The 16167-nt window shown below is 48.9% G+C and overlaps 1 protein-coding gene across 3 annotated transcripts in view; it reads right to left on the reverse strand.

Moving 5' to 3' along the window:
• Positions 1 to 486: 486 nt before the first annotated feature.
• TNN (tenascin N) overlaps positions 487 to 16167 on the reverse strand; it is a 71174-nt gene continuing 55493 nt past the window's right edge. For all 3 annotated transcript variants that reach the window (XM_081297735.1, XM_081297736.1, XM_081297734.1), the window contains 4 exons: positions 9937 to 10033; positions 8954 to 9121; positions 3220 to 3383; positions 487 to 1650 (listed from right to left, as the gene is read on the reverse strand). In XM_081297735.1, the coding sequence (XP_081153861.1) occupies positions 1510 to 1650; positions 3220 to 3383; positions 8954 to 9121; positions 9937 to 10033 (570 nt within the window). In that variant the 3' untranslated portion in view covers positions 487 to 1509. The remainder of the gene's footprint in view (positions 1651 to 3219; positions 3384 to 8953; positions 9122 to 9936; positions 10034 to 16167) is intronic.

The raw sequence follows: 16167 nt of genomic DNA on the forward strand, positions 1-16167 counted from the left end.
GCCTGGTACCAAGCCAGCGAACTCTTCATAGGTTCCTGAGTCAATGAACTGATCAGCCCCAACATGAAGACCATACCTCACGCAGACCACTCATTATTAGATCTAGGGTTACTATGGCATTGTTCAGTGTGTCCATCTGGGGAGGGAGTGGGACAGAAACAGGAAAACTGCCAACTTGGAAGGTTGGCAAAGACAGTCTCAGGAATATGGTGTGACGTTCACCCAGAGGTCAACACCTGGAGAAGCCCAGGCAGTCACCTACACCTGCCCTGATGGGACACTGTAGCTTTTAGGACATACACTTCCTTCCCACTCATGTGCTTCTGCATTGCAAATGCCATCATTTGCCATCACACAGGAAGACAGCACAGTCAACCAAATTCCATCATAATGTGCCAATTGCGCCTTCACTTGCACTTAGGTTAAGTTTAGCGTTCAAGTGCACTTATTCTGGGAAAAAAAAACACACACAAAGCGAAATTTATTTTTGATCAAGTGGTTTATTTCTTCTTGAATAGGAATTTAAGTTACTTCAATGGCCACTGACTTAGCTACAGAAAACTTCCAGGATGATAGGAAACAAGCAAGAAGAATCTGACTCTGTCCAGTCAAGCAGTGAGCCTCATGGGGCTGGGGAACCTGGGAAAACCCAGGGTCCAGCAGGGAGGGGAGCCAGGGAAGCGCGAGGCTGAGGGCCACATGGGCACAAAGGGGAGTCCAGGAAGAGTCCTGGGTGGAAGTAGTTATTAAGAGAGTCAAATCATTTAAAGTTGAAATGAGTGAGAATTTATTTACAACATATGCAGATCTATGCAAGTGATTATGCAAATGGATGGAAAGGGGTCAGTTAAAGATAGCAGTAAAATGGGAGCTTCGGTTCCCAGCAAGCCGGAGCCCCGTCAGAGCTCAGCTAAATGTGAGTGCATTGGCCCTTCCCCTTCCTGTGCCCCATAACACCAGCAGTATAAAGTGGGTAAGAGCTGCACTTTCTCTCAAAACCCAGGAAGAACAACAAATGCCTGCCGGGCTGCCTCAGCCCTGACCCCTGGGGAGTCGGAACCTCTCTGTGATGCTTTTTTCCAGAAAGATTTGTAGTAGCAGAGCTTTAAATATGTGTATATATACACACCCATTTCTAGAGATTTCCGATGGGTGAGATACTAGGTGATTCATCTTTTCACCCTCATGCAGTATACGTATTATCAAAAGTGGGCTGAAAATCCGTGAGTTCCAACACCCTTTCCCACTCACACGTACTGTGCAACTACAATATTGAGGATTCTCGGGTCCCCTGGGGGTAGTTGGGAGAAAATGCAGGTGACAGGGGTGGAACTGCTGTGATTTGAAGTGGGGGACCCATTTGTTCTGGGTTACCCATCAATCTCAGAAACTAGAGGCCCTGAGCAACCCTCAGACTTCCGTGCCCCCATCCCCACTAACCACCAGCCCAAGCCTACACAGCCCCAACCCCAGCTGGTGGCTTCCTGCGAAGACCGCTGCAACTGGCCATCAGAAGGCTCTTGTCTTTCCTGTCAGTGTCCGCTTCTTTCTGCCAGAGAAACGCCCTCTGCTGTAGCCATGGGGGCGGATTTTCAACTCCACGTAAGGAATGGAGAACTCATGTCCTTTCCAGGGCTCCCAGTTCACCCCCTAAGAAGAAGGCCAACATCAAGAAGAGGCATCCGGAAGGAGGGCAGGGGAGGGTACAGTACCAAGCAGTCCTCTGTATCCAGTGAAATTCCTCTCTCCCTCCCTCCTTCTCTCTCTCCAGGGGAGAGAGGAGACAAGGTGGCCCCTCTGATTCTGGGGAGGTGAGAGTCAGATGGGAAGGCACCCTCTGCTGGGCAGCTGGGGTTAGAGAGCCTGAGGGGACAGATTCCTGCAGCCTCTGTGCTGGGAGGATGGGATGTGAGTCCAGGATGTGGATGAGGCCAGAGGCCCCCAAAATAACACGGGGTCCACCTGGCCAGCAATGAGCAAATTAGCTTGGCCTCACTCTTTCCCCTTCCAGAAAATTAAAGGCAAAAAATAAACATATTAATAGGCCAATTGTGTAAAATCATTTTCAATTTAGACTGTTTAGATATTAGCTCTGGGGTAACAAATAACCCGCTGAAAACTAAATTTCATTTTATGTCTTTTGACTGGTGAGCACAATAATATTTAATTCACTTAATAACCTTGCAACCTGGCCAATAAAGAGCCCAAGTGACCGATTTTATGTATTTTAATTTGTGAGGTAAATAATAAACAAGAAGCTAAATGCCTTGCAGACTGTGAAAGGCACATTAACCAGATGAATGTCTTTTATTAGCAAATATGGGGATGGTTTAGGGCATGCTGGCTGCTCGGTTCAAATATCTGATCTCTGATGGCAAGTTTCTCTGAGTCAGCCCACATGCTGCCACCATGATTGATGGGCCCACCCTCCTTGGCTTCCCTGGGGGGGGGGCAAATTTATTCTTCCCTTTGAAAAACTACATAAGGATTGGGAGTCTCCTCAGCCTAGTTAGGATCAAAGGGATAAAAATGTACCTGGACTTGAGATGTAGTAACATTGGAATGGAGTGCGTTCTGGGGAAAGGTGGCTTCCTGAAGGGGAGGGTCAGGACCTGGGCTGTGTTACGATTTTTACATGAGGAATATTCAGAGGTAAACGATTAGACTATGAGAGCTATAACCTGGTCAGTCCATCCTAGTTTGAGTGGATCACTGGGTGATAACTGCAGACAGGTGGGGTATGACTGAAGGAGGAGGGTCACTGGGGCCGTGCCCTGGAAGGGCTCATCTTCCCTCTGGCCCTTTCCCCTCTGTCTCTTGCTGCTTCCTGGCCCCCAGGAGCAGAGCAGAGCTCCTCCACTACACCCTCTGCCATGATGTTCTGCCTCACCTTGGGCCCAGAGCCACGCAGTTGGCCCACCATGGACTGAACCTCTGAAACCCTGAGCCAAGATAAACTTTTTCTCCTCTAAGTTGTCCTTGTCAGGTACTTAGGTCACAGCTATAAAAAGCTGGCTAACACAGATGGGAAACTGGAAGCCCTGGAATGCAGAGGGCAGGGAGGGACGTGACCTCAAGGCCTGAAGCCTAGAGGAGAAGCTTTTCTGTCCTGACTGGAAGTCTTGGAGAGAGAGGAGCCCCCAGACCAGGGAGCAGGGTGCCCTTTGGGGAGCCGATGTGGACAGAGCTGGAACAGAGAGATGTTTGCCTCTCACATACCTCACTGTGCTTGGTCTCCCCGTATTTGCCATTGGGGTTGGCCAAGTGGCAGTTCTTGTACCACCATCCACCATGATGGGTCAGGGCACAGTTGCTGAGGGCGATATCATTGTCCCTGTCAAAAGTTGTAAATTTCCATCCATTGTGGTAAGTAAGAGCGTCCCCTGCAGGAGAGAAGAGCAGGGAGGCAGAGCCATAAGGGGATGATCAAGGCATTCCCAGGAAAGTGCCCATGGACCCAGTCACTTACATGTCACGATGGTCACCACTCTCTGAAAACAGCCATAATGGGAGCAGAACATGAGTGAACAGGTCCTCTTTCCTGGCCTGTCACCCCAATTCCAGGCTTGTTTCTCCAACAGCCTCGACATTTTCACATGGAAGCTGCCAGCCACCCCTCACACGAGATGACCACTCTGTCCTTTCATCTCTGCTGTGCTGAACCCCCGCACCATGTCCAACAAGCCCCTCATGCCCTTTACCACCCTTTCTCCTCAGCTCCTCGCACCCCCCCTCCCCTGTTGCTGCCACCCCAGGCCTCTCCTCATCTTCTCTCTGGCTTCTCGCCCGCCAGCCCCCCCCCCCCCCCCCGGAAGCCCAAACACCCATTTTCACTCTCTCCAACCTAACATCCTGCTTCCTACCACAGGGAGGTGACTTACTCCTCCAAGTGACAGTCTTGTCACTTGGCTGTCCCCTAGACACAATCTCAGATTCCACTGTCCCCACCAGGCACCCTCCACTTTTAAATCAAGCCAATCCACCTTTCATGGCAAGTCTGCCCTTCATTGGTCAAAACCTAACCTCCCGTAAAGCCTAGTAACGCCACTGCTAGGGAAGAGCCTCACTGATGTACGCACACACCCCTGAACCTGGAGCCCGTCGTGTGTACAATTCCGTACTTCTTTACATCCCATCTGGGCCCTGCCTCTATGATCTTAGCTGTCTTTCCCTATGGGACTTGTCATCTTTATAAGTTCACTTCTTTCTCAGCTCATAAAAGGCAACAGAGTCCCATATCACACTCAAGCTTCATCAAGTTCTGTTCCAGCAACAACGATGCCTACAATTGCATTGAATCTGAGTTCATGAGCAGCTTCACACACATGTTCCCGTTTAACTCTCACGGGCCTGCAAGGTGGGCAGGGCAGCTCTTGGTCCCGTGAGGAAATAAACCCACAGAGGTTAGACTCTAGGGAATTTTAAAGTCCCGAGTCCACAAATGGCAGAGCTGGGACCCAACCCCAGTTCCTCAGATTCTAAGACCAGTGTTCTTTCTGAGAGACCAGTTCACGATGACTCCTAGATTCCAAGACAGGGCTTCGAATGCTCTAGCAAGAGCAAGCTGTCTCTGAAAGCCCTACAGGCTTCGCCCAGCCCTAAAGAACCAGAAACCGATTATGGGGTGGGCTCCTGCCATCTGTGCTTCGACTAGCCCTTAGATGTTTCTGATGCAGATTACAGTTTCCTGCATTCACCTACCTAGTCAAGGACATTTACTGGACACCTGCTATGGATGAGCACCATGCCAGGCTCTGGGAATATAAAAAATGAGGAAGTCCTTGCTCAAAAAGCTTAGCTGGGGTGAGTGTTCATAAAGAATTGGTAGGGCCTGGGGGTTCAGCTTGGTGATGGAGCACGTGTTTGGCAAGCACCAGGTCCTGGGTTCCATCTCCAGTACCGAAAAAAAAAAAATTTTTTTAAATAAAAAAGTTGGTAACACTTTGTGCAAAGGGAAGGTCCTGGTTTCCCCTCCACCTCTGTGAGCTGAACAGCCGCTCTTTTATGCCTCACCCAGCCAAGGCAGGAGGAGCAAGTGGCCAGAGAGGCCACTCCACTTCAACCCAGCAAAATGGCTCTGCCCCCATCGTCTCCAATCAATGAAAGGCACTTCCCCCTCCCTCCAGGGTTCTCCCAGGTAGTTTACTACAGCTGGAAACAACACGCAAGCCCCTCAGCTCACATTCTTTTAGTGAGCATAGTTGACCTAAGTTGCGTGAACGTTCCCAGAGCTGTTTTCTAAAAATTCAGGCAGAAGCTTTCTGAAAGACATGTTCATGGTTATCTAACCCTGGGCACTGGGATGAAGAAAGGTGAAGCAGGTTTCAGTCTGGGTGTGGAAGGATTTTTTTTTTTTTTTTTTACTTTTTTGCGGTTGTTTTCTGCAGATGAATGTTTTCTGAGGCCATCCTACCATTCAGAGTGTCGACAGTGAGTATACTCACAAAACAGAAAATAACTTGCTCTGGTCATCGGGTTCCATTAAGAAGCTTATGTCCCTGAGTGACATCAAGTCATCAAGCCAGTGGGGCTCAGATGCCCTCCCTCCTTCCCACTGAGGTTGAGGATGAAACACTGATGAGGGACAAAGGCCCACCTCAGAACAACGGGACCCAAGTTCGAGGCGGGGCCACTGATATGGTCATCATTCACCTCATCAAAATGTCACTCTCTCCTCCAGCACTTCAGGGGACAAGAAAGTTGACCCAGGAAGCTACCATCTCAGACCAGGAGAATCCATTAGCCTCCCGTCCCCTGCCTTGTGTTTGGACCTGGAAAGTCTCCTATCCTGGGATGTGCGGTAGGCGAAGAGAAGAGGTGCGGTTTCGAGCTTTCCCTTTTGTCCATGTATTTATTGATTTTTTTCCTCTTCCTCAAGTACTAGCTTTTGAAAATCTGCTTCAAAACAAGGAAGCCACTGTCATTTGTAGGAAAAAAAAATCCTCACCATCAATTTGTGGCATCCCTGGCCCCAACCTACTAAGCGGGAGGCAGAGATCCCAGGTCATTGGCTCCAAGTGCCCTGGGGGTGGACACATCCCCTGAGCACCTGAGCACAATGGAGCCTCATGCAGGTGGGATATGAAATCAGCTGTCAGTAATTGGGTGGCCCACAGAAATCATTCGGCACCATTTTTCACATTTTTATATTTCCATTATCATCTCTAAGAGGATGAACAGCATCTTGAAGGGAGAGCTCACCTTGTAGCCTCCCCACCCCACTCCAATCCTTAGAATCAGAAACAAAATTTGCACCCTATCGCCTGGCTGGAGTTCGCTTCATGAAGGAATAATTGACTTTCCAATGTGACTCCCATAAAGTCAAAAATTAGGACCCACCTGGGTAGTCTGAGGCGGGGAATAGCCTTAAACCACACATTTTCTCCAGGGTGGCACAGAGCTCACTTCTAATTAGAGCTTTTATGATATCTGAGCTTTTTAGAAGCTGGGAGAGCAGGAAGGGCAGGGAGATATCAAAATGTTCACCTTCCACTTGAACACCTGTCCTCAAATGGTGTTCATTAGGATGTGAGTGGCCAGAAGCTTCCTAAGTTTTAATGCCCTCCTCCTGGACCAATCAGCATATGTAAGGAAAACCAGAGCCCCACCACTGCAGCTCTGAGTTTAAGACTAGATGGCTGTCTAAGTGCCATGTGATCTGAAGTCCCCAAGGCTTCCTATTAAAAAGCACGTCCTCTGCTGACTGGCACTGTGGCCTGAACAACCTGAGGGCAGGAATTACCCCGGAACCCATGCAAGTAGAGGACCTGCGAGGGGAACCAGGTTAACTCCGGAATGTGGCTACTTCCTTCCCCTCGCTTTCTACTCGCATCAGTTCATTTCCTGGGTTATGTTAAACAGACCCAGAAAAGGCAGATTTTAACGATGGAGCAAAGGAGAAGGGACAGCCTGGGAGGACGGGTCTGAGTGAACCAGGAAGTCAGTGACTGAGCTCCAGGGAGAGGTGCAGGGCATAGGGACTGCACCCAGCTTCTACCCTGCCTGGAGGTGCCCCAGATGGAGCCTGTGGACATGGGACCTGTTAGCCTGAGAAGGAAAGTCTGAGGCTAGCTGGTGGGTAGGGACGAGAACAGAGGAGAGGGTAATGGAAGAAAGAGGGACGGACGGCCTGTTTGGCTCTGTGCTGGAGGAGGCCCAGGGGTGAGGGAGACGGCTGTGTGTCCCCTGTTCTACCACAAGGTTGGGAGAGGTGAGAAGAGGCATCAGGAATGCAGGCTGGCTTTACTTAGGGAGGGTGGGAGTGGAGGAACATGGGTTTAGTCCTACAAAACAGCATTTTTTAAATTATTTGACTATTAAATTATCATGACCATTTAAATCATCCTGTAAATGCCTGAAAGCCACATGCATGTCCATCTGTGTTTCCTGATTGTATCTGAACTGCCTCTTCTCCATGCCTGAATTTCATGATTGACAGCACACAGGAGTGATACAGTGCAGCCTCTCTGAAGCCCACAGAGACCAGGGACCACCAAGGAAAGAGGAGGAATCCGGAGCAGTGCAGCCTCTTACAGCTGCAAGCCCTTGCTTTCAAGGACTGCTCCTTCCTGGAGACAGTCTGTGCTCACTCTCCCCCCACCCTTACCCTTGCTTGGGCTACGCAGACAACTCTGTCTATAGCCAAACTCCTTGCACCTGGATAGATGCCCACTCCTGCCACATCACCAAACCCGCCCTTCACTAACTCCTGTGGAACCTCCAAAGCCTCAGGAGCTACTCTGTGAGATATTAAATATCCATAAGATTATACAGAAAATTCCTGCAATATTTTGTGTTTAACACTCATTTACATATGCTGAGCCAGGCTCTGTGCTAGACTCCACGAAAGGAAAAGCAAAATACAAATTATTGTTAGAAAAAACGAAATTATAATTCTCAAAGAAATTCTGCATTAGCAGTTGACCACTCCTGACCATGGCCCCAGACACTCCAGAGTTCTGTTCAAAGTCATCTGCCATGGGGGGGCCTCAAGTAGGCAGCTTTGAGAAGTCCTGCAAGGCTTCAAGACTGTACCAACTTCCCTGGCCCCAGTTCCATCCTTGCCCTCACTGAACAGGCCCTGCCCACCTCCCACCTATGCTCAGCCCTTCCTGCAGACCTGCCTCCAGTCCCTGTCCAGCCAGAAGCTTCCTCCAGTCACTCGGGTCCTCAGCATCCCTCTCCTTAGCTCCTTACTCCCCTTGCCTCTTGGCTCATTCTGCAAATACTGCCTTTCGCTTTTCCCTCTGTATACATGTGCACTCCATGCTCTCCTGTACAGCAGCCCACCCAGTTACGCCAAAGTCGGGAACACTCCAAAGTCAAAGGACAGATTCACATTGTTTAAAACCCACAAATGTAGATGTTTAAGTATTAATATTGAAACAATAACCACACCTCCCCCTCTTAAATAAAACATTTACTGGTGTAATCCAGCATTTCAGTTGCATTGCTCAGTTGAATCCTTGGCCTTTGCAACTGAACACACCATTGACTGGCAGTGCAGCGAGCGGGGCGGGATGAAGACTGCCCGCGGTCAGCAGCTCTGCTCACCCTGCCTGTCACAGCAGCTTCAAGTTAATGAGACCTGTGCTTCTTATTGGTTGAGTCAATTTTTTGCTATGATAAAATACCCCCCCCACACACACACACCCTGCTGTGAAGAGAGGACCCCAAAATACTGCTGAGGCTGATGAAAGACTGAGAGCACCATGAAATCACTCAGAGGCTAACTTCATCCACTGAGTTACCACAGCCTGAATTCGGACAGTCCAAGAGGAGGGAGAGGCACAAGCGTGCCCCCCACCCCCCGCCAGCTCCAGGGAGCGGGCCTCAGCTGTCAACAAGGTCAATTCAGCTCCACACAGTACTCCACTCTGCAGACCCACCACAGGGCACACCACCCTTGAACAACCCAGAGCGAGGGCCGCAGTCAGAAAACCCCCTTTCTTACCTGCTGTGCCTCTGTATTTCCCAACTGTCAGCTTGTAGCGCTCCTTGCTGGAGGCCACTTGAAAGAAATCATACACGGCATAAGCGGATTCGTTGACGGTCTGCAAGTCCACTCGCACCTCGTACCGGGTGGGGGTGCCCGTGGTGAGATTGTGCAGTTTTTCAAGTCCTAGAGACATGGGATGGAATTCTAGTAACCAGCCTACCCTATGCGTGAGACCTCGCCATTTGCATCTGAGACTTTCAGAGCCAAAATTCACTTTAGCCTTTACCTTCTCTGCTAACAAGAAGCCTTCCCAACACTTTCTCTTTAATTTTCTGACTCTACTATTTCTTTGGCACAGGCATGCCAATGACTTCTATGGAAGGCACCATGAGCGGAGCAGAGTGATCATGGAATTAATCCACAATAGTCTCCATCTCTCTAAAGGAGAAGCAGCTCTGTTTATCAATCGTTAATCTCACCAAGTGGAAAAACAGAGCAACACGTTCTGATCCCTGAAGAGATCTGCCCCAATCCAACCACAAATACCACCTACTCTACCAGATGCTCAATGTCCGGCTCTGACTTCAAAATTTCACATTTCCCACTGGATGTTTGGCTATTTCACTCTCTTTGAACATCTGCTCCAGAAGACAGCAGAAGAGGGGAAACAACATCCACCACCCTCGGCATCCCTCGCAGAATTTCAGGGACAACAGAATGTCTCCCAGTCAAAGCCCAGGACCCCAGTCCATTGACCCCTTCTCCACTATGGGGTCTGTAAGAAGTCCAGGCTCGGCTGACCCTGCAGAGCTCAGACACAGCACAACCCCCCCGGGGCATTCCTGCCTCTCTCCACTGCCACGGCACAGGGGCACAGTGTCCCTGTCACTTGGACCTCTCCCTGAGTGTAGTGGGCATCCTTGAGCTGCCTGACCTGCTTGTCAAAGGGGAAGTGACCCCTCTGCCACCCCCACCCTCCCAATGCTCAGAGAACCGACCAAGCCAGAACTCCTTCATGGGGTCCCCAAAGCCTTCCACGTAGCTCCGCCAACGCTTGAAGAAATCCAGTTGCCCAGTGTTCCGTCTCTGGAAGACCTGAGAAGGGAAACAGGAAATAGGTGCTCCACCTGGACATGCTAACAGACAACTGAGTAGAAGGGAAATGATGTTTATATTTCCAAGGTGGTGCAGGCAGACAAGAAGGGACTGTGAACCAGAACATACACAGACTCCCCCCAGGAGCTCCTCTTTGCGTATATTTTAGAAAGAATTTTCATCTATGTATCAGTTGATTCATGGTATTTGTCCACCATATTAACAAGTGTTGTTTACATACAAGAAGTATGCTGGGTGCTCAAATGTGGGGCACCTACTACAGAAGGTTTCTACCCTCAATTATAGAGCACAAAAGAACTAGGGACTGGTGATATAGTTACTAGAGGTAGGCTCTGTAGGGCAGAACATTCCAGACCTTTGCTGGCTCTGATCTGTAACCTTCAATATCTGTTCAACTTAATTGGAGCACATCAGTTGTCTGCCCTCCCTCCTTTAAATAGTTGGAAAAATTATTTTTAGTTCACTTGATTCCTAACATAGCAAGTATTTAGTATTTTTTTGGGGGGGAGACGTTCACTCAAATATTTATTAAGCATGTAGTTGGCACCATGCAAGATGATAGGTGAAACAGGTAAGCCAGAAATGCTCCCTGCCCTCATGGACCCAGCAGCCCAGTAAATGAAATAGATGTGGATTAGATAATCCAGCAAATAAACATGCAATTAAAACAATGATAAGGCTATGAAAGAAGATGCAATAGGACTGTGAGAGAGCGATCAAGAGGCCAGGAAAGTGCCCCAACAGGGAAGCAGCTGAGAGGCACAGGATGGGTAAGGGTATCGGGCAGGAGAACTGGAGGCCAGGTTGTTGGGGCTCTGGAGCTTATTAGGAAGGGACAGGAAAGGCAGCTGGAAAGGCGGGCAAGGTAGACACTAGTGGGGCTTCAATAAGCATGGCTGAAGACGTTGGCCCAGTGGACAAGCTGTGGATTGTTGAAGGGTCTTAAGCAGGAAGTGAACTGTTCATACATCCATCCTGCTCAGACCTGTCTGGTTGCAGCATAGAGAATGGAAAAGTGGACGAGAGAGGTTGAGTTAGGAGGCCAGTGTGGAGTACTTGACAGGAGGCTGCCCTAAGGATAGACAGAAGTGCCCAGAAGATCAAATTGGCAGATGTGAGGATTGACAGAATGTGGAACTGCAATAGGAGAGAAGCAAGAATGAGTCTTACTGAGTTTGGGTTTGCAGAGCCTGGTGACTATTCACTGAGCGTTTTCTTAGATGCAGGATTCTGAGAGAGGCCAGGCTCTGAGAGGTCATGGTATGAGTTATTTTCAGGTTTCCTGGTGAATGAGTTCTTGCAAGGGCTGAGTTCTAAGGAGAAGCTAGGCTGGATGTCGAAGGCAGGTGTGCGTCTGGGAACACTAGGAGTTCACCAAATCCTGATTCACTTTCCTCTTACCAGGAACCCATAAAGAGCTCCTTCCCTAGCTCCCCTGGCAGGTAAGTTGGACCATGTGACTATTACTAGCCAAAAGGCTGTAAATGGGAGCACAGGAGAGCAGATGGGGCTCTCCGTGTTCTCTTCCATTGCCAAGTGTGGTGGCAAAGGCCACATGTTGAAACCACAGAACCACAAGATGAAAGCAGCCTGAATCCTGAGTCACCACTTAGAAATGGCTTCACACCAGAGCCAAAAAGCTTCCGTGCCACCTGGAACCTGGGGCTGGTTTGTCTTCACAGCATGACCCACTCCATCCTAATGAACACAGGAAGAAGACACAGGAAGAAGAGGAAGAAGACACAGGAAGAAGAGGAAGAAGACACAGGAAGAATAGGAAGTCATGGGAAAGGATGAGACTGCTCAGGAAGGAACCAGCAATGGATCTGACAGCCCTGGGGAAGGGTGTGTTCATTAAGGAGAGGGAAATGTAGAAAGAAAAGCAGAAAAATGTGGAGTCACAAAAGCCACAATGAGAAACACGGTCCAGAGTGTCAAACCATGAGAGGTATAGGAAATGGAACCAAACCTGTCCCTAGAATTCAGAGACAGAAATCACCAGTGACTTTAAAGCCAAGGCTTTTGACAAGAGATGGGGGAGTGCAGGGTGCCAAGCTGGAATGGGCTGAGAGTGAGTGAGGAAATGGAGATGGAGTGAGGCATTATCTCACAGGTGGGCTGCTTTCTTTACAAAACTTCCTCTATCTGGAGAAGGAATGTAGGGTAGTTCCTGTCAGAGTAAATTGAGTTATTTTATCTGAAATAAACTAGAAGAGTACCTAAACCAAAATACATCTGTGTGCACTATTGGAATTGATAATCCATATAATTCCACCGACCTGGAGAGCCAGGGGCTGGAACCGCATCTTCCTCTCCACTTACTTTCCTTTGTGTCCATTCAAATGAAATCCCAACCCAGGCTTTACAGCTCATATTTCCAAAGAAAACACATTATCCTGAATTTGGTTAGGCAAACCTTCCAATAGCTGTGTGGCCTTTACATTTTTCTCTGGGAAGGATCGGGGTGGGGGTAGTGATGCTACAGTCATGCTGAAGCTCCCGTCCAGGTAGCTGGCCCAGGAGGTGCTGAATGAAGCACCCACAGTGAAGGGGAGTCCCAGCTCTGAGGCAGCCACGGCCACATCCTGGCAAGGTGTGGGGAGTCAGCCTTTCTGTTCCTGACCCTGGGCAGCCCGTTGAAAAACAGGGACAGAGTGGGAAAGAAGAGTCCACCACACAGAGTTGCTGGGAAGATTTCTAGATGCCCTACAAACATGTCCTATAAATGAGAAAGAGCGGAACAGAATTTAGGAATGGTCACAGCCAACAATCACAGGCAGCATTGGCCTCTTGGTGTTGTTCCCCTTTTCTCAAGTGTCCCTTTGTTAGAATTGTCCTGCTCCTTCCTTAGCTTCCTTCATTCTTTGCTCATTCGCTGGCTCACATAATAAAACTCATCGAGCATCTATCTGCTGAGTGTCAGACCTGGAGCAAGAATTTATGATGCCATTTTACAGCTGTGAAAGTCCAGAGAAGCAAGTAGCCAGTATCACACAGCTAGTAATTTAGTGGCTGAAGTAAGGGTAACACATACACACTCACCCAAAACCTCATCTTAAATCAAAAAGGTTGGAAACACCCACTCTACCGAGTCTATTTCCCACAGAGCACTTCTGAAGACACGGAAGGTTTGCTTCCTGGCAAGGTACCAGTGCCAACCCCCCCCCCCCCCCCCCCCCCGGGCTCTTCCTGTATCACAGTCAGGGGAGGCCTAGGGCGGAAGTGGTACTGATGTTTGCTTCCCCGTGCATCATGTTGTTAGGGGACAGACAGATGAGGATGGTGGGAACACAAGGTTAAGAGAATAATCCTATAAGATAGGCCCACTGTGCTGACCCCCACATGCTTTCTTGGCCAAAAAGCAATTTGCCTGCAGCCTTGCCTAGCCTAAGTGGACAGGATATGTCGCATTCCTCAGCAAACTACCTGATATCTGCAAGGAAATGCAGGCAGGAAATAATGTTGATAAGAGGAACCCATACTTTGAAGGAAGAGACTTTTGTGACCCTTTCATAGACCAGATTCTGGAAGAGAAGGCTAGTTCCTCCTAACCCTAAATCTGTAAGAATGTTTGGTTAAGAAGTCATTTAGAACCAGACAGCATGGGCCAAAGTGACCTAGAGTTGCCAAGGCAGTAGGGTCTTGAAAGTCCAATGTCACCCTGCTGTCAGTCAAAAGTCGAGAGGTAACCTGGGTGGGATCTCTGAAAACTTTTCTCTGAGATCCCCAATAAAACTGGAGTGCAGGAGAGGCACACTGTCCTTCTCCTCTCTGAGAGGACCTATTCTCTCCTTTGAGAGTGTCCCCTTTCCTTTTCCTATCCCTTCAGTAAACTCATGCCTATAAGGCACGTCTGAAATCCTTCTGACTTGGTCACAGGAATTGGGTTTAAAGAAGGGGTCTTTATGCTGCCTCAGCTTCTCAGAAGGCTCCAGCTCTGTACCAGTGTCACCTTGCACAAGGTCAGGCTCAGAGCCAAGCCTGCCCTCTGAGGACAGGTGCATCACAGAGGCCTCTAGTCTCCACCTCTTACTCATGAGCCTAGTATCCACACTCACCCTGATTTTTTTTTTTTTTTTATAATTCTACAGCATGGCCAGGGAATCTGATTCTGGTGTTCCTGACTCATTGTTTAGACCATTGTTTAGATTAAACCACATCCTCGGGCAAGTTGGTTAATATTTTCCTAAACTGTCAGATCAAGACGCCGATAGCCCCGTCTGTCATGGGTTAAAATCAGGGCTTCAAGCAAAGGTCATTAATCACAGTCATAACACATTGAACTCAGAATCTGGTACATATACATAATAATATTATTATATCTCAATAAATGCTTGTTTGCATTGTATTAAATCAGCTTCGAGTGAATTGACTCCCAGGGGTCATTTATACACCTTGATCAGGCAGCATTAATTGAGCCACTCAGAATCTAGTCCATTCCCTTTCTGACACCAAGACACTTCATAATGAACTATTTGGGAATAACAAGAGCCCCTTAGCGAACCAGTCTCAGGGAGAAGAATCTCTTTGTGTCTGGCTCTATGCGCCAAAGCAGGCATTACACTCAAGAACTTAATATCCTAAATGACTAAACCAGGAAGAAAAAAAATCAAAATTGCATTTAAATGCCTTGGAAAGAGCCTCTGATTCAGTCCCTGAGACTTCCAAGATGGAAACATTTCAGCAGTCCCAGGGTTCCTTACAGCCTCCCACCAGCTGCCCCAGGTGCCCTAGGGCAGTGTTCTTCCAGCCTGTTCTTCAAAGTGGGGTCCCGCCACCCAGGATGGAGAATTTTCTTAAAAACCTTCTAAAGGCTCAAAAGAAGAAATGTTCTCTAGATCAGCCTTCAGTGACAGAAGACTCCAGAACCCCCAAAGTGAAAATTGTCAGTAAACTATGTGGAGAACTTTTTGGGATTCCACATGTTTTCTGGAGCATGTGGCTTTGCAGTGAACCCTGCAGGGTCCTGGCTTATGCGGTTCACCTCCAGGGGACAGAGAACTTGACTTGAGAGGGACTGGGGGACTGGTGTTGGTGAGGATGAAGGGTGGTCTCAGGATGTCTGGAACCGACTCTGTGCTGTGTTAGGGTCTTTTGCACAGAAGGTAGAAAGCAGGCTTCTCGAGGGGGGGGGGGCTTTTAGTCTGATTTGTTCACTACTAGATCTTGAGTGCACAAAACAGTGCCTGACACACAGTAGGTCCTCAATAAACACTGTGCAATAGTTTGCAAGTTTCCCAGGCAGCCAGACTGACAGAGCTCATTCTAAAGTCATCCTAGACAGATGTCTTCTTTCCTATGTGGGTTTGGCTTTCGAAAGCCACACTAGGCGGCACAACCTGCCAATGGTCAATTACAAGCACAGTGGCAGCAAACGGGCTTCAGGCTGGAAGGGTTGGAGGGCCCGGAGTCACACCAGTGCCGATGAACAGCAGCAGGTGCAGGGGGCGCTGGCCAGGTGGAAGACTTCCCTCTTTGCATTCTGCTCTGATACTCTAGGGATCAATCGGGAATTCTCCCCATCCAAAATTCCCATCCTATCCAATGACGGCTTTTCAGCTGTCAAAAGCCCCTGTGCAGACAGTGAGTTTTCTTGATGCCGCTCCTCGGATGGTCCCATTTCAGCCATGGATGCTCAAGTGTCTTTGGTTTCCCAGGCCCCTGAGCAAATGTGTAAATGAATATAGCTTGGGCACTAGGAGATGGCACTTTCCGTTTCCACAGTGGGTTGCCAGTGCACAGCAGGCAAAGGTCGCGTGCTGGGTGAGGCAGTGAGAGCTTCTATGGGTTCAGACACTGGGAGGAGTGGGGAGGGAGACAGAAGGATCAGATCACCACCTTCATATGACTGATCAGGCGTGGAATCAAAGGAGAGACTGTGTGGTTTAAGTGGACAATGGTTCAAGAAAAGAAAACCTCCTCAAAGAAGAGAAAATACTAGAACTCTGTCCAAGCTTCCCCCTTTCAGGTCTTAGTCTTTCAAATCAAATCCCCAAAGGCCTTGTTTCTGTCCTGTGGAGCCAAGGTGGCAGCACCTAGACAAGAGGCTCTGTCATCCTGAGGACTGAGTCCCCAGAGAGGCCATGTGTTTCCATCTTGAATGGCCTGAGGTG

The sequence above is a fragment of the Spermophilus citellus genome, assembly GCF_964194105.1.
Source record: "Spermophilus citellus genome assembly, chromosome: 6".
In the NCBI taxonomy this organism is placed as follows: domain Eukaryota; kingdom Metazoa; phylum Chordata; class Mammalia; order Rodentia; family Sciuridae; genus Spermophilus; species Spermophilus citellus.